Source organism: Manduca sexta, chromosome 23 (assembly GCF_014839805.1).
Source record: "Manduca sexta isolate Smith_Timp_Sample1 chromosome 23, JHU_Msex_v1.0, whole genome shotgun sequence".
NCBI classification, from domain to species: domain Eukaryota; kingdom Metazoa; phylum Arthropoda; class Insecta; order Lepidoptera; family Sphingidae; genus Manduca; species Manduca sexta.
The window spans coordinates 11,218,852-11,243,968 of NC_051137.1; the positions used below are offsets into that span (position 1 = coordinate 11,218,852).

Genomic DNA, 25,117 nt, shown 5'->3' on the forward strand with positions numbered 1-25,117 from the left:
ACGCATCCCCGCTACTACGACTATAAAAGACTTCGCCCAAACCTGCCGCGCGTTATTACAACTGTGCCTCTGTGATTTTTCCCGCCGTGTTATTTATTTTAAAACACCAGTAAAGGTAAGTGAACTTGACGTAATGATAAGGGATGATTCGGGATGTGACCTCGCGGAATATAAATAAATAAAAATATATATAATTACTTTTGAATTTCTATATTCTCATACAGCTTTTTAGAATCATCTGGAGAAGTCTCAATGTTTTTGTATTAAAAAAATATATTAATTTAAAGTTTAACCGATCGCGCAACTCTGGGTTTAGAAGTTGACGCGCCGTGCCGCGCCATTTATGTTTACGTCCGAAAGCTTTGACTAATAACTAACAAATTAAAGCGGCAAAAAGATGAATTGCTTGACGTTGATTAAACTGTACGGCAGAAATTAGAAATAAGGCTTCGTAAACAAATAAGAATTTAGTAATATTTTAACTAGCTTAATAATATTTTAATTATATTGCAAAACTTAAGTGACTGATTGAGTGGGTCGTTTAAAACAAACGTGATTGTTATGCGATTTATTTATGAATATAGGCGGGTATTTTTAATGAGGACTTCTAACGTGGAGACCTCTGAAGGATGTGAGGACGTAAACCTCTAGTTAGTACGCAGCTAGTGTTGGCGACGAAATACAGCTGCTGTACCGTGTATGTGTGGCAAGAGTTGCAACACAGACCATCGATTCACTGATTGTGACTCCGTGAGCCCTTTTCTGTCTTTCATCACCACTAATTCTCTTTTAAATATTAAATGATTTTCACATGGCTTGTTAAGTTAGAATTAATTATTATCGTTGAATTTGAGTACCATTAATTATTGTATTCTAGCCATATTTCATAGGAAAGTAATATTAATTTTGTAATAAACTTCTAGTGAAAATTTAACATCGACCTTAATATTATTCCAAAATACCTTAGAAGATTTGTAGATTAATAGAAGGTTTATTAAAATTTCGTGTTACAAAATTTGCATTATGAAGGTCAACACGCTGAAAGATGTCGACTTTCAAATATTTTATGTGACATAAAAGTTTTTTGTGTTTAGAAAGATAAGTCGGTTTCTGTCAATGGAACCAGTTCTTAATTTAAAGAGTTGTGTTTCGTGGTGTGACACGGCCCGCGGCGTCACCTACGGAATGTTGTAATGCAAGTTGATAAATATTGGGCAAAAAAAAGGTATATTTAATCTTGCGAAGGTTGCTAATACCGCAATCTTCTAATCTGAATAATAATTGCAAGAGTAATATTGTTGTAAATGTTAAATAATTACTGCTTAGCTCTAAATTTAGGGCTGAACCTAACTTGGCAAACTTTATAAAATGATTATTAATTAGGACTGTCTTCTGCGCTTTTTATTTCATTTTTAAAGTCTTGATTATTTACTAGTAGGAGGATACAATATATTAATGTTCATAACGGAGGTATTTGAACTATGAGTGAATGTCTTTTCCATCATTCGACCAAGCTTAGCCATAGTTAATTAAATTTAAATATAAACATATTATGCGTAACTATTTTGTAACAAACTAACAAATAACGTCAGAAAAACTTCTGATGTCCGAAATATTTTAGGAAAAATACATCTATCAATTAATTGCTATTAAAATATTTTCTAATATTTAGTTATACTCAATATAAAATAGTTATGTATAAAAAATGTGTTACTTTTAGTAGAATTTTTAAAACATATTTATTTCGTGAATTTATCCTTCTAAATATTTTGTCTAAAGGACGTCTTAGACAAAAAGCTAATAAATTGTTATAACTATGACTAGGTATATACCTATAAACAACGTAGGAATCTTTTTTTATTTTTACGAATCTTAATATTCCAAACAAATTGATAGTGTTAACTTAACTCGATAACGACTATATTTGATAATTTTTATGATGCAAAAAAATTCAATAATACTAATATCATCTTATAAATGAAATTAAACACACACCACAATTATCAAACGCTAAATAGTTTTTATTTCATAAAGCTTTGTTTGCTTATTTCGGTATATTTTAGTTTGTACGAGAAATACATGTTGATAAACTAATAAATTACATTCATTATTGGCTCTTCAAATATGTATTTTAAGACATGATCCAAACAAATTACGTGTAATAGGACGCTCTAGTTTTTGCATGACATTTAACATTAGGCTTATAATAGACAGCCAAATTAATGTCTTTATTATGTTAATATATTATAGCATCATATTCTTACTTGGTTAACATAAATTCATATATTATGGAACAAATTCTGTCAAATATGTATTATATTTAATAAATTACCGATAAAAACTATTTTAAAAGGTCTCTTGTCTCCAAACGGGTAGTCAGAGTTGCAACTAGAGCTTCTACTTTTTGCTTGATGCAAACAAAGGGAAAACTCAGGAGTTTTTATTGCGCCGATGAATTTAATATTTAATTCATCACATGTATGTAATATGTGATAAAGCGTGTTATTTAAATTGGCTCGACGGCGACGTTGCGTATAAATAACATAATTAACTACTTAACGTAACTAAGCGGATCTGCATAATATATTATGTACATTATCTACTGACAAATGGTGATTCCATTTACACGTTTTAGTTAAACGCGTAGCTTTTATTAAGTTTTACGTGCAATTCTGTTATACAACAATTTTAAATTTTCTTAGCTGTTAACGGTCCGATTTACGCAGAATGAGTTCGTGCGTGTACGTATTATTTCATTTTGACTACTGTACAAATGGATCGGTCAGATTGAGTTTATACCAATGATAAACAAAAAATTAAAAAACGAACTTATGTTCATACGTACTTATAACGCACAATAAGTTTATTATTTGGTCTGGTTAGGTAATTTCCATAAGCTTAAACCAAGATTACCATTTATTTCTTTGGTCTAGGTTGTTGAAATTTGTGTTTCTTGGGTCACGTAATTTTAACGATTTTATGTTTTTCTCATGACGTTTTTTTTTATAAATATATGTTTTAAAATATTTACACACGACTCAATACAATTGACAGATTAAAAAAACATCGTCTCTAAAGACAAATAATATCGGACGTCTCAAAATGGTCGGCATAGTTCAGTGCTATGCAAAACTTTTTAATAAAACGTTTGAAATAGTATTGTTACTCTTTATCTTATGGCACTAAGCACTTTTTAATTGAATAAAAACCATCCAAAATCTGTCTAAATATATTTATGCTAAAAACTTGTACTGCAAGTATTATGTTTTGTAGAGTTTAGTAAGTGAACAAATTACTAAGATGTTTTGCGTGCGATTGTCTAGCGCGTGTTGCGTCAACTATCTTTTACTTGTCTCATGTCTATTGGAATTATGTATTTGTGTCACACATAATCTGTTGTAGATCATTGTCCGAGATAGGTAGCAATTTTTTTTTCGTAGAGTATCGTAAATTCGTTTATTGTTACGTAAAAGTATGTAAAATGTGATTATTTACTAACGCACTTAATTATTTACTCCAATAGCAACCGACAGTGCTGTAATTTGGTTCCTAATTTCCAAAGTCCGTAATAAAAAAATCTGGAAGGATATTGCCCTAAAAACATATATTTCTAGACACATTGATGTTTATGAGACATAAAACATATCTCCAGAAAAAATAGTACACTGGATGTAATTGTTGATATTTTAATAATATATTAAGACGTACTTTTTACAAAATACTAAATAATTATTTTGCGGAACTCAGCATTCTTGACCGTAAAAGAACTCTTTGAACTTGTAACAACCGTCCTTGAGAATAGGAAGATCAACCAGACTTGACCCTTGGCCGCGCACGAACATCTTTAATGCAACCGATGTATATTTTATTATTACCTCAGGCTGTATTCACGACTTTTAGTTACTGAGCACTTAAGCTTAATGTCGCTTATTTCTTTAAATAATTAATATAATGATAGCAATTTTTTACTTAAGTGACGAAAAAGCTTTTTTGTGGATGATTTTTTGTTCATTTTAATCTTAACCTGAAGTAAAGTCTTTTAATCATACTAATTAAAACCCTAGCAGTAAATAGATGAAGTAGGTCCAATGGCTACTGGTTTAATGAATTTAGTGTACTTTAGCATTCTTGATAACAAAATATATCGTCTATTAGTATTAACTACAAATGCTATGCTTTTTAGTTGATCCAACAGTGTTTATTTTATATATTTCGAATGTAACACTACCCAAAGCACGTAATATAATGCAGTTTACCCTTGTCAAAATGACATGTTATTTTGCAATGTTTAACGAAAGAATACTATTATGCTAATGAAACTAAGTAAATTGGTTATAGATACCTATTGGCGATATTATGTTAGGATTGTGAAGGCATTTGTTTCTATTAGAATGAATGACATCAAACAATGTACTTAGATTTACGAATGCAGTAGTAAGAGTATAAACACTTTATTGAGATTGGACATATCCTATAAAGTATTAAAAACCAAGCGATTTTATCTGAATACATCGTTGATATAAAGTGCATAAACATAGTTCAAGATTCATAAAAACATAGTAAGAACATTCCTTTCAAAGACTCTTCTAACATAATCACGTGAAATCGATACAGTGTATAAAAAGCTGTCAGCGATGGTGACATCTAATGATTGTTTCTCGTTAATCATTATTTTTATCAACAAAAACTTTGTCCCACGACGAGTATCTACACAATACATCGGTATTCGATGTCGTACACGGTCCTAATTAGGATTGTTGCACACCAGCGCACGTTTAAGACTTGAGTAACTCTTGCGAAGAATTAGCTTCACAATCGATATTATCATAGAGAATTGTCTGTTTCGGCTTATCTGTTATTACCCGTCGTAATGCATCAAATCGGACGTTCGTGTGTCATTTCGAAAGGCAAACCAAGTCCAAACTGAGCATCTACAATTGATGTACATGTTATGACAAATGCCAGATCGTTGCGCAACGGTTCAAGGCTACTAAAACATTTCATAGAACTACATTTTTACTTATGAATATTCATTAAAAGTCGTGAATTTTATAGTTCATGACACCATAAACGGATGTGTTTTAAACGATTTTATTGCACATACACACTTGATAAAATCCCTAGTCATCAGTAAGCCTACTGTGTCTTCCTTATTTACGGTAGCAATGTTGAGAACTTCAAACAATACGCAGACAGTAGCATAATTTTACATAGTAATCACTCATGTGATTTTCATAGCGCGTTGATGTCTTTTCTTTAGCCATCTGTAGTTTTTTACTCACGCTCTAAAACAACTAGGTTATCATAATCAGCCTGCTACTGAGGATAATTTAGTTTTATAACGCGTGATCAAGTAGGTCTGCTCCCTTCCTCAAAATTAAACTCTTGGCTAGATTTGTCTCTATACTCATATTTGTCTCAAACGCTTTACCTTCTATTCAAATTTTTGTGTTTTGTAACCGCGCATACAAATTTATATATCGCTTTTAATTGGATGCATTTGATGGTTGTGTTTAGTGAGACTTAAACTGAATGTTTATTATGATCGAATTGGTGGCAAGGTCTTGACACTTAACGCTAGTTATGGCGGCCGAGGTTGATGTTGACAAACAACACACACGGTACGTGGGTGCTATCACATTGTCTTCTAATAAACTTGTAACATTGAACTTGGGGTGTCGATTGTTGAAATGGCAATGGTATTCAGGAAATACGCATTTGAATTCGCTGCTATTTAATTTCCTATAGCCTTGTAAGTATAATTTTTCAATTAAGTTTACATTATGATTTAAAGTTATGCAATATTAAAAAAATACCATTAAAGTAATACGGGTTATTAGCTCTTAATCAAATCTTATTCATTTTAGAAAGCTTTTAATGATTGTGCACTTTCATATGACTGTATTGCCCTTTATTTTAATTACGAAGACTTTTTGTATTATAATGTACAATTCATATTGAATACATTTTCGATTTAATTTCTTGAAAATAAACAGATAATATAAATTTAATTAATAATGGGAACGTTCTTCAAATTAACTTTTTAAGAGATTGAATACCACTGGAAAATCAATCATGTATCACATACTACCGGAGCAGTGCGAGATTTATTACATTAATACAAAGTAAAAAATGCTCTGCCGCAGTCGAAACCATTAGTTATTTTGAAGCATGAGTAGTTCCTTTTCCGACAAAAAATATTATAAAATAAATGAATTTTTCTACTTTTAATCTTCGTGTATTCTTCAACTTGAACAAAAATTCCAGGTTTGTATTGCTGATTTTGTCACAGAAATTTGAAATCAAACGCCCGTTAATTGCTATACAAGACCAAAGTTTCCCAACTACATAATTACCGCAAAATGAGGAGAAATGTAAATAATACCACAAGTCGACTGTCCACTTACCATTTTCGCCTACTTGACACCAAACCGGTTGGCGGCTGACTGTGACATAACAGTCGCAAGAATCGCGAACACGAATAAGATGGCGTGAAAAACGGCTCGTTTAGGTCATACACATAGTTTTTATACTATTGATAATGATCTTCTAATACTAGTTACTGACAATTTTAGCTCTCGTCCATTTTGACTGACCAAAAGTGACTGCCTGGTTGACTCAATGTCGTCGTTATATGGACAATAACTTGTCCAAATTAAGTATAAATTATTTAGAAAATGTTATCGCGTCTATTTATATATTTATGAGTTATTATTATGTTAATATTCATCTTAATTAAGCAGTTAACCTTAATAGAGACATTCAATGATATTTTTTCGAAAATCTTTCGGGACAACGCAATAATTGTAGAGCTTAGTTGAATGAATAAGAGAAATTCTTTAACTATCTGGTATTAATAATAATTAAATATATGCAATATGGTTTATTAAACCATATTACATATTTACCTTTAAGATAAAAATCCGTGTCGCCTTAAACGCACCATTCCGCGTGTTGTTAAAGGGCAAATATAAAATTGTTATGGCGAAGAAATACCGCCATACTAGTCATACAAAATGAATGAACGTAGGTGTGGCAAGGGTGACGTAATGAAGAGGTCGCAAACTTCCGCTGATGTCTATTTTTGCTTGGTCGCATTGAGTAGTCCTTTGGATAACCGAGTTTATTCAGAAACTATGACATAACGTTGCGTAAAAACACAAAATATTATTCAAACATAATAAAATTTGACGTAACACGTTCATTTTACCGAATAGTAAGCATAGAAAACTTTACGGCTAGTTGAGCTTTTCGTATTGCATATTTTTTTTAAATTTATAGCTTGCACCAATTTAAGCCAGACATAACCTAGACGTTTAACCAAGATATTCCTTTTACTAATGACAAATTAGGTGTAACAAGACAAGGGTACTCGTGATGTCAGTAGATACGACATGAATACATATTAGGCATAGTAACCTGTGTATTAGCATAATACTTTCGCTTTTTATATTTTTGTATGTAAATTTAGAAATTATGATTCAGCACAAGGCTTTACTGGGAAATCTTCCGAACATTCTTGGTAATTCGTCCCCCTAAGGTAGTTTAGCAGTCGTACTCACGAGCAACATAAACTGAGCTAATGAATGTCCTCAATTAGCATGTAACGTGATAAGTGAACATTTTATTATAGTGGTGACTGGAGCGCATAAAATAATTTGGCAAGGCGTTAGACTGTGTAGAGTGAAGCGAAGCGCACGAAGCAGCACGATCGTGACCGAAACTGACGGACGATCGGCCTCGGGCCGCTTGCAAAACCCCGTGGAAATACATTGTGGTTGAGAAGGTACAACTAAATTCGCGATTGGCACATAGATTTGCGAAGAATACCATTGAACTCTTGTACCGAGAAGAGCACGTATTGTTTGTTAACTGTTGAAACGATTGTCTTCAACGCTTTGTCCCATTGTGTATTGTGTGTTATTTGTATTGTACGTATTCAAGTGCACGTGTCGCACTTTACCTACCAATAATAATTATTAGCCGTAAAAAGCTTTATTTCTTCGTACTTTACTCTGTAGTTGTCAGAGACGTAAATTCAACGTAAAAGTTCCTTTTCGTTATCATTGTATTGATGTTTTGTCATTGTGATAAAGCTACTTCTATAATTTATTTGTGTGGTTATCTTTCTTATCAGTATAATAACAAGTATAATTAACATGGTATTTATTGCTCATGACTTCATCTGCGTAAAGATCCTTTTCTGCTACAAAAGTCTCTAAATCTGTGTGGCCATGCATTGCATAACATATGCTCCACATTAAAAATTCCATTATTTCCTATGGTGGCAAATTACCGATATAAAAGTAGCATATATATTAATCCAAGATATGGTCTATCCGTGTGCCAAGTTTTAATCCTGTTTATTAAGCTGTTTCTACGTTTACTAATAACAAAAATGTAAACATCTAAACGTAGAAATATTTTCAGAAACTTTGGCATTTATAACATCATCAAGTAAGAAGGAAGACAAGACTAGTAAGATAATATTACGTAGTTACTTAAATAACGTTTCCTAGTATAAGTGTTCTGTGCACATAGCAGCTACAATATGACTGGCGAACGATGTAAATTGGTTTTTATAGTTTCATACGCTCTCTATGAATCCACGCTGTTTTGCTTTGCCAGTATTTTGGGTGACGTAGATTGACGATACTTTGCGGTTGCCGTGTAACTTAACTGCCAATCCTAGATAATTCGAGTTGCCAGCGACCAGTATCCGATATATCCGACAACTCCTGTCATATACCTAATATTTCTTAGAAATAGTGTTATTTTTACAAAAACCGTATCCGAGCGATGGCAGACGCTAAGAACTTTATGGACGTACATTATTTTAATAATAGCTAAGCACTGAGTTTAAGTTTTCATCGTATACTTTTTGTGCAATCCGGGCAATTTTTGATTTATCTATACTAATATATAAAGCTGAAGAGTTTGTTTGATTGTATGTTTGTTTTAACGTACTAATCTCAGGACTTACTAAAACAATTATGTTTTTTTTTTCACTTATAGGAAGCTAAATTACTCCTAAATGCTAGAGGCTACTTCTTATCCCGAAAAAAAAAAATTTCACTCGGGCAGAGCCACAGGCAAAAGCTGACAGTTTATAATTCATATTATATGATCAGTGACGGACAAATTATTGACGGCACGGGAGCTTTGATGACGAATGTGATCCAAAACTTTCAAATAATTGTAATACAATATAAGAATCGATGTATTTTGTTTCTAGGAGTGCACGCGCACGCGCTACTGACGTGACTAATCGGTGCAGTGTGGATAAACATTAAGTAACATTGGTAATAGAGTGTATACGTCGGATATTCTAGTATTAGGTACAGGAAATTAATTAAAACTAACCTTGCGCCAGTGCGATACGCCACTTGTCCTAAAGCAACTGTAATTTATTGCATCCTTATATTTTATTGATAAAGTGAGATCGCAATTACCTCATACGGTTGTGGTATCTATTAGCAATGTTGTGCGGATGTCAAGGTCGTGCCGCACTCGACGCCTCTGTAAGGGACTTTGCTTGACAACAATCGGCTTCCGGGTACAACGCATAATCATGACATAAAACACGTTTTTGTCTAACCGACAGTGAAGAGGATGAGGTTCCACGATTTAATTATAGAAGCGTATGTGATATTTGCATAAACACTTAACATAGATTATCCATTCGTAATGAATGTTAGATGAAGTCAGTCAACATGTTAAATGTTTTTGCGAACGTGACACAATTTCACGGGTAATAGGTCGCGATACGTTCCGCTTAGCATGGAGATGTCGCCCGGGGCGTAGTCACGAGTTGCGACCAAGTCTCGGCCAACACACTTGCTTGCGCAACAATGCAACGGCGCCAGTTGACCAATGTGACAACTGACAACCTAACTTGTGACCTAAAAATAATCGTACGTGTAGGCCGATTGTGTGTGATGACGTCACGGTGCGTAAATATTATACATTGTCATGTGCAGTGAGTTACTTAGCAAACTAACCTATACAATGCGACAAGGATTACGAAGATTGATGAATATTGTTTACAGTCTTGTTTGTTGTCATAACATGTTTGTATTACGAAAAAGGAAACATTGTGCAACATATGGTGCGACACGCGACGCGCGTCGCGATCCAGTGCCCCGGTCACTCACTGTCACTGAAATTATGCAATGAATACGTGTCTGTAAACATGGTTTTCATCTGTTTCTATTAATATACTAAAAATATTGAATATTTTATAAATACCATGATTAGGTATAATATATCGTGATTAAATCATTCATTAAAGCTCCATCTTACGCTTTAATGATTTAGTGAATATCAGTTTACCATAGAACAATAGCTTGTGAAACGGGTAGCCGACATTATTTATTATCTAATGAAAATTCAATAATAATTACTAGCATTATTATAACATCACCGATTATAACCTCTATGATAACTGGAATGACTTTATTCACTATATAATATATTATTTAGAGAAAAGTGTAAAAAAAGGTCAATGTGTGGTGAATAAACAAGTCCGATATTAGTAATAAACGATATTATTTATGCAATAAATTCTTCATATGCAACGCACGTGGAAACCGGTCCCGCAGTGTCACACATATCTCTCTCATTTCTGCGCGATTACGATATACTCACGACTAATTTGCTTCTCTTGTACATCATGCTGTAAATATGGAATTATTATAAAATATCTGACACGGATTGCTTTCATAAGTGAACAAGTAATTTAAATAAGTATTTTCAAGGATTTTTGTTGTATTTAACTCTACTTGACGATAAGCTCTTCCCATCGTGTGTATTAAACAAATGTTGGATGTTCTAAATTTTAAGTAAAATCTTTCGCCCGAAATATTATAAGCGATACCTCTGCTTACTTAACCTTTATATAATATGCCAAAATAGGCTTTTAACAACAACACTGCAAACATATAAAATATCGACAACTTACAGCATGACGGCCGTGCTGTAAATAGTATGCATATGTGTCTCATCGGAATTCTTTAGCAACGAAGTAATCTTAGAAAACTGATACAATCTTGTATAATGCTAGATAACTTATATAATGCGCTGGCACATTGTCAGCTGCTACCAATGCGCGTACGCTACAACTTTGCATTCATTTAAGGAATATTGCGTAATTATATGTTAGAAAATATAAAACAAAGTGCATAAATAAAACAAATTAATTAAATTTTCTTCAATGAAGTGATTTTCTGTCGGTAGTTATTCATGACAGCTAAAGCTATGTTTTAAACTATAATAATTATATACTAAATATTTGTTTTATACTCAGGAAATGCAACGAGTATTCAAATAGGAGCAATAAATAAATGAACACGGACGGTAGACTAAAAATAAACCAAAAGTTAAAACAAGGCATAGGAGACTATTATTGCTTTAGTAAAGTTTATAATAGTTACATCACTACTAGATTATAAGAATTAGGGTGCTCGAAGGCGACTATTAAATATTAATTATTAGTTAATAATTGTTCAAATGTTGCCTAAATTGACACTGAGTGATTCTACAACCTAAAATCTTAGCCAGGGTTATTGTAAAAAGTAATTATATGTTGTGTAACAATGATTAAAAGCTTTCTATTGTTAGGTTTCATTTTCAGAGACTTGTTTTGGACTGTATATTAGACATAACACCAATTAAACATAAAAGTAAAACAACACAACATAAAACAAACTCGGATTTCGCCCTCCTTCAATAAAGCTGCCCAAGCTTCTTAAATTTTTGGAATACTACGGGCATAATTTTTAAGTATAAAGTCGCGCGATAACATCTTTTTTGAAAGTTATAATTTACATTTATTTCTGCAATAACTAACTTGATTGTATTTATTGCCTTCAGATGCAGACGTGGTTGGTGGTGGCTTGCGTGGCTGCTCTGGCGGCACTCGCGTCCGCACAGAAGCCTGGCCGGTTCCTCTCTCTCCCAGTACCACAGAAGTGTGCGAACAGTAAGTGTTAACTACTAAAATATACGCCATGTCATGCGTGTGGCAATCGTTTGTGAACTATTATTTTACAATATTAATTTACAATTTTGGTCTGAATGACATTGAAGCCAGTGGAGTTACTAAATATTTAGGAACTTTACTTCCTATGTATAATGATAACTACCACGTCATTAATGGACAGTAGAGCTTTTTGATTCAAAAGTTGGGACGTTGTTGTTATTGTTTACAAATAGACTGGACGGGGCATGTAATATCAAGCGGCGGCCAGTCGCATTTTTAAGTTAGAAAAAAGCATTTATTTACATTTTACACATTTCACCGCATCCTAGTACTATGTTTAGCACCTTACTTTCTTTCCTAATGTGAAACTGAACGCCTAAGTACATAGTACATACTTGGTGCTACAATCTAGTCAAACATGCAACTAAACCCACGTGTTTGATAGCAATTTAAATGTTCATCTAGTATTTTGAACGCCTTGCATGTTATTGTTGTTTCCCAAACTAAAATTTAACAAAGTATATGTCAGCTCAGACTGCTTCTGACCTCATATCGCGCTGAGGTCCAGGTTCGTTCCCGAATCGGGAAAATTTATATTGAGTTTTTCTGCTCAGTATTAGGCTCGGAGTTTTAACTGTGCACCGCAAAGGCTCGCCCACTATTTCATTGGGCTTAAGATAGCTGGTGAAATGTGGGTGTGTTACACCTCTGCTTACACCTGAAAAGGAAATAACGCGCTATGTGTATATGTCAGCCAATGCGATATATCTCTGTTCTGTTTATAGAGCAACGTTAAAAAAATTCAAATGAGTGGTCTAGCGCCAAAACAAGATATTCGACTGAGAAAACAAGTTCTTCAAATAGACCACGTTTTTATGGTCACATCTATTTTTATTTTTTAACTCGTTTAGATAAATAATCATGTTCTTAGTCCTGTTCATGACACGTCAATAATGTAAATGGGTGGCTATTATGTTCTTCCCAACAAAGCAATCGAAACATTTTTTTATTGTTACTTATTAAAATTCAAATAATTAATATCAACCGTCAACCCCATAATTTAGTTTGGTTTTTGCTTGAGAAATTTAATCTATATATTTTTTATTTCATATTAAGTGGAACTGGCACATTTTATCCCAAAAAAATAAATGTTTACTCAAGTTAAAATATAATATATAGATCATAAAATACAGCACATGTTATTTATATTTCATATCGATATTTATACAGGATGTGACAGAGATTCTAATGCCGGCTATTCTGAAATTAAATTGGAATATTTTATGGTGTAAATAATCTTCCACCTGTTCGCATGTTACGCGATATGGGGCTGACACAACACATGGGTATAATAAATATTTATAAAAGATACATTTGCCAAAAGAATCCTAACAATATTAGTTTCATTAATTTGACTCGTTTTTTAATCACAATAGTAATACATAATGTGCTATGTTCATTAGAGGTCATTGTCTTTGTTTGGGAATTTTCCATATTTAAAATAGGCATGCATTTTATTTTACACCTAATCATATATATTGACGCTAAAGACAAAACCCGAACTAATATTTCTCTACCAAATCCATTAAAGGATTAATGTGTGTATTTTACGAGTATTTGTCAAATGTTCAAATACAAAACGTTCGTCAGCGAGTCATTTATTATGATTTCGATGAAGCTTTTGCTAGGCATTTGTCAAACATTATAGTTTCGCAATTTAATTGATAATTATTTGTTTGCAATAAGTCGAATATATCCTCAAATGATTAATAACTATTCGAACTTTTACAAAATAAGGATTACATTCACTAACCCCCGTTATCCTCGATTGGATAGGCAGAGGCCAAAACTATTGCACCACCTTTTGCTGTAAAAGAAAAAAAATCCACATCAGATTTTTTTTAAAAAGCTTTGTGGCCGTGCACTAAATTGACATACAACACCAGAAGGGTCTCGGCCGATAGGACATACCATCCGTATGACTGGAGATGTTCCCCTTCCATAGAGAAACGCAACTATCTTTTTCTCTACAGCTACCATCTCGATATTCCTGCAACGGTTCTATGAACCACACTAGATGTACGATTCATGGAACTAAATGCATCTCTACATTGTAGCCAGATAGAATGATACCGGTATCTTTCACGAGGAGATTTACGAATATAAATACAGTGAATTTCAGCACCTCACAATGTGCTGTTAGTTGAGATTCCAATAAACCATCTGGATGGATATCGATACACGAAAGGTTATCGTAGTCTGCTAACGCTTCACCATATTTGTCGGTTAGTAGCGCTGCGTATAGCCTCTGTCATGGAGGACGAGCTTACCGTTTTGATCAAATCAATCAATCTGGATGGATGGCATTCCTCAATGGCATGATTCGTAAGAAATGTTCTTCCCCGTGCAACTTCCTTGTAGAACCAGCTTTTGCTGGTGGCATGTCCAACCTGTAACCATTTAGGGACCATCGAGATTCAATACTTATTCCGGTAACACTGATGATTCCTTGGTTAGAATAAATATGTATGGCGACTTCGATTACTTATAATGACAAACTCATTTGTGCCTTCTTCTTTAATAAAAAAATTGTCGCGCGCTCGCTATTTGCATGAAAGCTCAATTCACAATATTATATAGTCAGAATTCATATTATTCTAGAAGCCGTAGCCAAGATGAAATTTTACAATCGTTAACGCTAATCGAAAACGAAGAAATATACGATGCCGACATATATTAACGATACGTCTATCGTATATTATATTAAGGGATCTTGGCTATATCCCTGTACTCTAACTAAGGACAATTACTTTATAAAAGACGCTTATTTTTTTATTCGTCGCTTACAAGGTGAATATGAAATCTTCATACATTGAATAACATGAGTGATGTGTTTTTAACATTAAGTTTCGTATCCATCCATCATTCATTCGCATCGGTTTCCTTATTTTAATTTCGCTTTCACGATGCCCATCTAAAGGTACGCAGCAAGCCCTTCTGACGAACTGGTTTAATTAAATTACAAAAGCGGTGGCATTTATTGATATCACTTATACAACAGCTTTTGGATAAAATATGACTGGTTGTAACACATCGTTAAATATCTTTTAAACGAGTTTAACATTTTATCTTTAGAATTCTTTAGACTTTCATAATTTATTTAATTATTCGATATCCTACGTCATTATTACGTCTGTTTTAAAAAATGTAGTGTTAATTTATAGCCTTCTCGGAACTAGTAAATATAAACTTTAAATATAAGAGAGACATTTATATATTGCTGAACGATACCGTAAAGTTGATTCGCTGTTTTCTTTTGTCGCGATCCGTAGTTATTGTTAAGTCATCAAAATATAAGGCTCGTTGTTGAAAGTGAACATTGGAAATAAAAACTGGCCTCATGATTTCCAGTAATCTAGCCAATTTATTTTTATCTATAAGTACATAGAAAACATGGTATTTGGATTTTTTTCAAATTTCGTCATTGGTTTATAGTGACAATTTGGATTTACAATAAACCATAGGCTTTTTTTTATCCAGACAAAATATTTGTGTAGGAAAATCTTGTTCACGCGGTAAGAGCGGCAGGCAAAAACTAACAAAAATCATTGAATTTTCTGTCAATAAAATTTAAGCTCAAAAGAAGTTTAATGTAATAAATAATCATAATTATCATTACATGAACAAATGTGTGTATAGCTATCAGTCATGTATTTAAATTTATTTATATTAAGTAAAATTTACATTTAACAAAGTGTTTACCGTTCAATACAGTCTTACCTATACCACGAAATAAAGTTGACAATAAATTAGTAAAATAACGTGCGGAAAATATTTTGGTATCATGTTCAAGACCTCTCCAGGCTATCATTGATGTATTTTAATCGTTCCTCGTCACTTGAAATTTATTAACGCACGTATATATTACGGATCACATTGCTTTGCATAAAATAACCCCTGCGCATAAGTAGTCAATATTTGTTTTATTTATTAGTTGAGCAACCCTTTTATTGAAGTATATTTCGATATTTTTCTTTTCGGCTGTTGAAATAAGTGTTAGTCCCACGCACATAATTTGGCCATCGTACACTTAACATATACTATCAAAATACTTATATTTCTATCACATATAATATTCAAATGTTAATAGAATTTACAAAATATTTTTAAAGTAATTCACACCCCGGATTTGAATATGTAAATTATATATGGCAATGAAATAAAATTTGTAAGCTTCAGCCAAATGAATGAGTTAAAACGCGGTATACTGTATAGTAAAGTAAGTTTACGACTCGTACATGTTGCAAAATGCTTTAACAAACTAACTGTGAGTGGGTGTGTATTGTGTGCAAGAGTTAACTATGAACTCAAAAGTTAGTCGTCGCTGGTTTTGCAATTCTAAGTGAACAATACGTGTCATGTTTTGTATTACATGTCAGTAGGCACGAGCAGCCATTAAGCTTCAAATAGTAAAGGTCTCAGCTACCGTTTACAAAGACATTGTCGTAGTTGTTCAAAATAGATGTACAAAATGTCTAACAGCCGTTTTCAATACATAATCCCAATCTCAATCTTCAATCCGATGCTAATAATGAATAAATTAAAGTAACTCATTTGTAACCATATCGAAAAAATGTTTTGTTCTGCTTGGTAAATTTTTGAGATGGATCTAAGAAAGCAATTAGAATCGTTTTTTGAAAATGGCATTAAGTGGGATTACTTTTAAAATAAACAATAAACATCCACGCATGTAGTCCCGGTATCACTCTAAGATAAAATTTATTTTAATCTTACAAAACCCAACGGAAATTCGATGACCTGAATGAAATAATGGTACTTTGTTACTCATTTAAATTCTATTTTCTTTTGATTTTAAATAGCTTGGAAATTAAGAAATCAATTTAATTTTATCTTTACTCTTAAGCTGGGTACATACCACATTTTATTCTCCTTTGACTTTTTTGTATTCTACAATTTCATAACAGACTAAATCTGGTGGTGGTGGGTCTTTCATATGTCTATGAGAGTCCGCCTGGGTCGGTACCACCGCCATGTCTATTTTTGCCGTCAAGCAGCAGTGTGTAGTCACTGTTGCGTTCCGGTTTGAAGGCCATTGTAACTACTGGACATAACATCTCAAGTCTCACGATGGCGAGCGCAGTGGAATATGAAACAATACTTTGTAATTCAAGGTGTTGGATTGTGTCTCTACTATTTATGGGCGGTCGTATCGCTTACCATCAAGCGAACGGCAAGCTCATTTTGTCATTCAAAGCATTAAAAAAAAATGTGCCATACTAAGTAAATATATTCACGTAACAGACGTTATAAAATTTGTAAGTCGCGACAAACCCTCTCTTATGAACTTACAAATGATACCCACATTCCATTAGGTGTTTATTGTACAATAATACGACAATAAACCTCGATTTCGTCTCATAAGGATGCAGTTCAAGATAATACCACGTGTAAATGTTATGCGCGATGTAACAGAGTTAATGTTTTTATTAGGTAAAAAAGGTTAAAATCCATTTAAATCCGGTATGTAGATGCAATTAACTTTTTACAGTTATTAAATGAACAAAAAGGCGCCATGGGTAGATATCAATTACGTATATATTTCTTAAATTAAATATTTAACAATTTAACCTTCAATAGAAGAAAGGTGACATAAATCTGAACCCATGTGTTTTATAATCTGGGTTATTTGTTTCAAATTTACAAAGGTATCCAGTAAGGTTTGGTAAGCGATGTATTAAGTTCTGAAAAAATACCTACTTTAAAATTAATAACTCGTTTGACAAAGTATTCTAGTTATTCATTGTGTCGACAATCTTTCTTTTTCGCCGATTGTGAATCATTTTATCATTCTAAACCCCGCGAAATGATACTCTTTGTCATTGACTTATCAACAAAGTCAATTTTCTTTCTATGAATATAATTAACATTCATATTTCCATGTGGTATATTTCTTTACTGATTCCTATGGTAAGTCGGCGCAATACACTTTTTGAAGCAAGTTACAGAAAGGATTTGATGTAATTATTGCTACCTAAGAATTACCTTTTGTTTATTTATCTTTTTGTGTAGGTACCTAGGTGTTTCATGACCTACTAGAAGTTTTAGTTACTTGTACACAAAAACCTACTAGTTCTTCGCGATACCAACAGAGTACAAACTCCGACGATGTTTAAAGCTCTATAAACAATTTGATAGAAATCTCTTTGTTAACTTGTAATGTCGCAATCAACCTCTAAATAAACAGAAGGAATCGATTGCGACGGTATCTGATATTTCATAAATAAATTGTTTAAAGGTTATTTAATATCAAAACAACAATAAGAGGTTAAGGCTTTCCTTAGCCTCTGGAGAAAGACCTTAACCTAGATACTCTTCTATACATTAAGGATCTGTTCGAACTGTGATCCGAATTTACCCAGTACATACCTCTATATAAAGCCAGGATATGTTTTGCCTAATATCATTGTTTTGCTACTAAATCCTGGAGACGGTTTTTAAACGTCGTACTTTTAAAAAATATTTTTGTTGTCGTGTTTTTAAGGCAGTTTTATAAACAAAATCTTTAAGAGATTTAAATTTTTAAAGGATAATAAGGGCATATATACATACCTATACATTTATCGGAAAATGCATGAACATTACCCGAGATATTTTTAACATTTGACTTTTTATTCGTAACATATAAAATTATTTTACAATTGGCATCAGTGTTATTGAACGAACTTCCTGTGGTTTCGGATGTAAGTATAAAATAATAATAAAAACACTAATGTGGTGTTTTGCAACTCAGCCTTCGTTCCTGCAAGATTGCCTTTCAACGCTGTTCGGTTCAAATAAAATTTAATGGACGTTAAACGTCTTCGACATAAATTAAAAGTTTGTGCTGATACTATTGTGTTGCACAAATACTTGTAGTAAAAATTCATGTTACCGTGTTCGGATTTAGATACTTTAGATTCATGTCCGTGACTTAAAATTATATCATTACTGCTAATATACCATTAATATATCTAATTTAAGTAATGGACCATTTTCTGATAATCTTTTAACAAATTTATTTTTGTCAGAAGTGTCTAAAATGTAATACAGTTTATCTGAATAGATTTACAACGATATTAATACTCATTAAGGAACCAATGCTCTCTAATAGTTAATGTCAATTGCAATGAGCCGGTGAAAGCTTCGATATATACATTAGCATTTTTTGGAAAACGTTCCTACTATCTTGCGAGCTACAACAATTTTTCAATTATGTGAGGATAATAAACAGTATAATTGTAAATTCCGGAAACACTGATAAGTATAAATTATAATTACAACGTTAAAGTTCGCCGACTTCACATTTCCAACCTTCGTGTCCGTGACGTGACAATGGAAGACATTAGTCGTAAAATCACCGGCACGTTAAATATGTTCTTGGCGTCAGTATCGTGCAGGATGATCAGCAAACAATCGTACATTCGTCTGTCTGTCACTCGGCAAGGTCTCAAACACAATAATCACCGCACGCCCCGTGTGAACGTTAACACATTCACGTCGTAATCAAGCCTCATTACTGATATCTTTACTATTGCCAGCAATTATGTGTTTCGCAAGCAACAATATACTCGTGGTGTCTGTTGAGAGCTTACTTATTACAACTCAATATGCAAACGTATCTACCATACTATTTGAGCGATAACTTCAAATACATACGTTTTGCAAGACTATTAATTAAACACTATGCGTTGGCCGTTGCGTACTTATAATAATTTATCAATTAATCTTCTTTTCTATAAATGGGATGGTATATGTAGGTGACCTTATGTGTAACTAACATAATGCACGTTTCACCATGATCTGATTTAGTTGCAGTCACGACATATGATCAAATCGTAATGCGCTTCACGTTAATTACAAATCTAACAAATGCTTAGCATTATGCACGTTCAGTGACTCTCAGAATACAAAGTTTAGAGTAACATTGTTTTGTCAAGTTCTGCGTGAATGGTTTATTCAATAAATTATCAACAACAATGGACGCGAACTTGTCAGTAGGTTAAATAAAATAGCATCCGGTCGACGATCCTTGGCCCAGTTGGCGCCCGCGTGACCGACGCATCTGTTTGCTTCGGCGCGGCGTTGTCGGCCGTCGCCACAAACCGCCATTGCAACATCGTCTGCCAAATTCATCCCGTACATACCAAAAATACCAGTGGATCGTAATACAATCAAATACTACCAGTAAGAATACCGACCCAAAACTTTCGATATCATCAACGAACTCCAAGGCAACGTAAGGTCGGTACAACTTTTTTTAGGTAGGTTTCGGAAAGCGGATATTATAGTCGACCACTTACTCGCAGTCGTTCCGTTTTGCGAGATATTATTGCAATTTTTCATCTTTTATATACGATTATAGTTTCATTTTACCCTTATGAGAAATTATACTTACCTATTCCTTTTTGGTACTGCCAACTTATTTTGTAAATTTGCCATCTTTGTATACGAATTTTAATCATCACTATGATTAGCATAATATCATCTTATTTAAATTCTGATAAACAGGGAAATTAAAAAAAAAACCTGTTAGGTTAACAAAATAATAAAGGCCGGCCTATTGGTCGGATCTGCTTCATTAAATAAATTACCACAACCTGTTAATTAAATTAATAGTAATTAATTAACACCTGCACTAATAAATTTATTTGTACGATAGCTTCAAATAATATTTCCAAAGATATATTGTACATATTAAATAAAGTGATAATACAAATGATTATAAATAAATGTCAATCAATATTGGTCGCTGTAATCTGAATGTGTCACATATTCCTTTTATTCTTGGTGACATTTCATTGTGCAAATATGTTATCAACATTCATTGGAGGAAAGGTCGTCGGTGCGTGGGCGAAGGCGTTATATAACAGCATCGTCATTGCGCAACCTCACTACTGCAGTTAGCTCTGTTTTGGTTTATAGAAACCGTCAATGTCATGACCGTGGTTGATCATATGATAGGTGCACGACCTGCCTGAATGAGGGTCATCAATTGTTGGTTACTTAACGCTTCGCTAAGTAACTTTATATAGCGCAGTGTAAATTAACATTCATATATGCTCAGCGTCTACTGCACGAGGTCATATATCTATGTCAAATATACAAAAACGCTCGTCTTCAAGTGCAGTCTCTTCGCAGGCATAAATAAAACATTAAAATCATTCTGAAGGGGTAGGCAGAGATTAATACAGGACACAACGGGTTTCACTGTTAATAAGTTTATGTTAAGTGAAACGATGTAGGTCTTCCCCGATGCTACATATTTTGAATCAAATGACCGTATTGATTAAGCCGAGAGCCTCATCGATTGTTCTATATCTGAATATTTTTTTCTAGAGTACCAACTCAATGTATAAACGATTACAAATTGCTAATGAACGCTGCTTCCATACTTATAGTCTGACGATATTAAGACCTTTTTAATATCCTTGACAAAAATTTTCATTAGTTTGTCAATCAAATAGGTCTTAAATCTGTTTTTGTATACTTAATCTAGTATAATTTATAACTATAACGTATAATGTTCAAAGTGTTAGGACTGTCAAATACATAATAATTGAATTAATCCATCTTTTCTCAGGACCAAAGGAGTTCTTCTATCGCGGCCACAACTATTTCTTCAGTGGACACGTTCCCGCCCTCGCCAACAGGAAAGTTGACTGGCTCGATGGACGTAACATTTGCCGCGAATACTGTATGGACCTGGTTTCCATGGAAACTCAAGAAGAAAACAATCTAATCTTCAAACTTATCCAGCAAAGTGAGTATTATAAAATAATTATTATTACAAAAGAATTAACTGTAATGTGCTCAACAGAGTGTAACAATGCTCTCTTTACACTTAAGGAGGCGTAATATTATCACTGCACATGTAGGTAATTATATTCTTATGTTCTCTGTATATTACCTATGGATCATCAATATCAAAATATCCTATTGAAAAAGCACTAACTACATCGATACGAGCAATTAACACTACGTCAACTTGATACCAACTTTATAGTAGAGACATTTAATGAGAAAAATAAGATAAATTAAATAATACTAAAGCTTACTTAATGATTAATATGCGAAATTAAAGAGTTCTTCATATTTTAGGAAAAAAAAATTATTGTAAGCTTATCCTTATATCTTATAAAACAAACTTAAATTAAGATTAAAAATGGAAACAGCCTAACATCGACTTAACGAAGTGTTCATTGCTGGTATCGAGATATATGTATACATTCCCTTTGAGGGAGACATACTACTTAGAAGAGATCTACAAATAAGCTTCCCTCTAAGTAACAATTAGTATATCTAACCGATTCGGCAACCCAATATCGACTTGTATGTACTTCGTATATTAAACCGAGTGCTGACTTGCCTATAGATATTTTAAATCTAAGTACCTTAACCGCACCACTTGCAGCACTTTGGCAATATATTATTACGATACATAACATAAGATACGTAAGATCAAAACGGTCAGTAACTCTTTTCACTGACTGTTCTTATTACTAACGAAATATGGTTCATTATGACGAAAGAAATAAATACAAAATGAAGTCATTATTACAAGACAGTGAATTAGAATGCAAAATTATGCATTTTTTCACAACTTCTGTAGTTTATATGATTATAACAATGCAATATGTTTTTTTTACATAAATCTAAATTTTTTTTATACATTCTCGTTGTAATCTAATAGTATGTATTACGGTATTACTAAATATACTATATGTAATGCAATTTCTTAAAAATAGAATACCTATATTTTTAAAAGCGGCGATAGCCTAGTTGGTTGTGCAATGGACTGCCGAGACAGATCTCCGCAGATTCAAAACCCATGGACGCACACCTCTGTCTTTTCTAAAATTATATGTGTATTATTTGTGAATTATCGCTTGCTTTAACGGTCGTGAGGAAATCTACACACCTAAGAAGTTCTCTATTTCGAGGGTGTGTTAAGTCTACCAATCCGCACTAGGCCAGCGTGGTGGACTAAGGCCTAATCCCTCTCATTAGTAGTGAGGCCCGTGCCCAACAGTGGGACATTATATAATACAGGGCTGATATTATTATTATATTTTCTGTATTAAATACTGAGATAAAGTATTTCTAGTCTCCAGTCTTTACCAACAAACATAACTGACATATTCTAGTGTTCTGTGTACTCCACTTTCTAGAATAGTTACTAAAGTTACGCTACGATGTACCCAAAAGTACTTTAGTACCAGTTCGCTGCCATTAAGCAAGAGTTTTTACTGCGTAAGTCATTGAAGGCAGTAAAAATCCTTTGGGCATCAAGCGCTTGGCATACGTATATAATTGGCAGTGGCATTGTTTCTGCTTGTGGGCCGGCGCTTAAAATCCTTTAAGTAAAGAGAGGCGTCATTGTTTCTTTATTCAGTTAAAAATTCGAACAAGAGTTCATTCGTTTATTTTCTTTTGTAGTGCTCTTGCATGTTTTGTGTTCGAAGTTTAATTTAGTTTTTGTTTTTTTATTATGACTAGTAATTTAGATTAAGCTGACATTGATATACCCATATATATCCACTTATGGATACAATACAACAGGGGTGGCCAACCGGTCGATCGCGATCGACTGGTCGATCGCCACAAAAAGTCCAGTCGATCGTGGCAAGGCAAAAATATAAATACGTAGAAGAGACCGCGCAACATACCTAATCACTAACTGCTGCACGCATCGATTTGTATTATTTTTTAATCAAAATAATAATAAAATGTGTGCTGGAGCTATGTTGTTTCATTTAAGATTTCAAGATGTAGGTATGTAGCTTGGTAGATCGCGCAGAGTATCATCAGTGAAAAGTAGATCTTGGGTATTACCAAGTTGGCCACCCCTGCAATACAATATATGATGTTGGGTTATCGTAATAAAGTTCAAAATAGATTAATTCACTATTTGCCCTTTAAAGACGACGTGCCGTACATATGGACTTCGGGTCGTCTTTGCGACTTCAAAGGCTGCGAGTCCCGCAGAGATCTGGAGCCCAAGAACATTCTGGGTTGGTTCTGGTCTGCCAACAGGGAGAAGATTTCGCCTACCAACCAGGTTTGTATGCAAAGTTTATAACTCCATTTATTATCATCAATTTATTTGCATTTTAGATTTTACTAAATAGAACTATAGTGTACACTGTTTAAAATTATGTTCACACCTTATCACGTCGGTACCCAGAGATAAATTTAAGAAAATGGTTGGTGCACTTGACCTTTAATACCTAAAGTCTTAGGGTTGCCACATTGGTATGCCGATGTGGCGTATATAGAGGTTAGGGATTCGGTCTACTGCTCGCTGGGATGATGTTATACTCCCGAGTGTTGACATTGGGCCGCAAGACCGGCGAAACCAACATAACCATTCCCAGTCACCCCCTAAGCGATGGTAGCGAAAACGCGTTGAAAGCTGATTTATATATTCCTTCCAGATCCCCAACGGCTGGGGCTACAACCCTTGGTCGCAGACCGGTCACAAGAAGCAGCGCCAGCCTGACAACGCAGAGTTCGACATCAACCAGACCTCCGAGTCGTGCCTCAGCGTCCTCAACAACGTGTACAACGACGGTATCGCGTGGCACGACGTCGCCTGCTACCACGAGAAGCCCATCGTCTGCGAGGACAATGAGGAACTCCTCAACTACGTCGCCAGCACCAACCCCGGCATCCGTCTATGAGTCAAACGAGCTGACAAGGGTGGTTGATTGTACAAAAATTACACAAATGTTGACTAATTATATTTTTCGGATTTAATGCCATATTTTGTAGTGACGTCTTTATTTTCGTTTGATAATGGGTTTTACCAACTACTCTATTCAATAGATGTAACCATGGTATAATTGTATAATCACTTAATATTTGCCAAATTATCAAAATCATTTATCAATTTATGTGACAACCCTATTTATTTACAGCCCGAACATATTTACCGTGATTAAATAGAACGGGATCTCGTATCACTGCCCCTAATCCGCGTACAAATTAATGTACAGATTAACATAATTTAAGAAGTAATTAAGTTTATTTACCTAAGGGAAGACAATATTTTATATTTGTATATAAAATAAATTAAGA

General features: G+C 33.6%; 1 protein-coding gene across 1 annotated transcript; it reads left to right on the top strand.

Moving 5' to 3' along the window:
• LOC115449413 lies at nucleotides 1-24,909 on the top strand (the record flags this gene model as incomplete). The annotated part of the gene is given in 5 exon segments (XM_030177222.2): nucleotides 1-115; nucleotides 11,872-11,980; nucleotides 21,621-21,800; nucleotides 23,962-24,098; nucleotides 24,475-24,909. Coding segments are annotated over 5 exon segments (787 nt in total), but the record flags the coding sequence as incomplete, so codon positions are not given.
• Nucleotides 24,910-25,117: the final 208 nt, after the last annotated feature.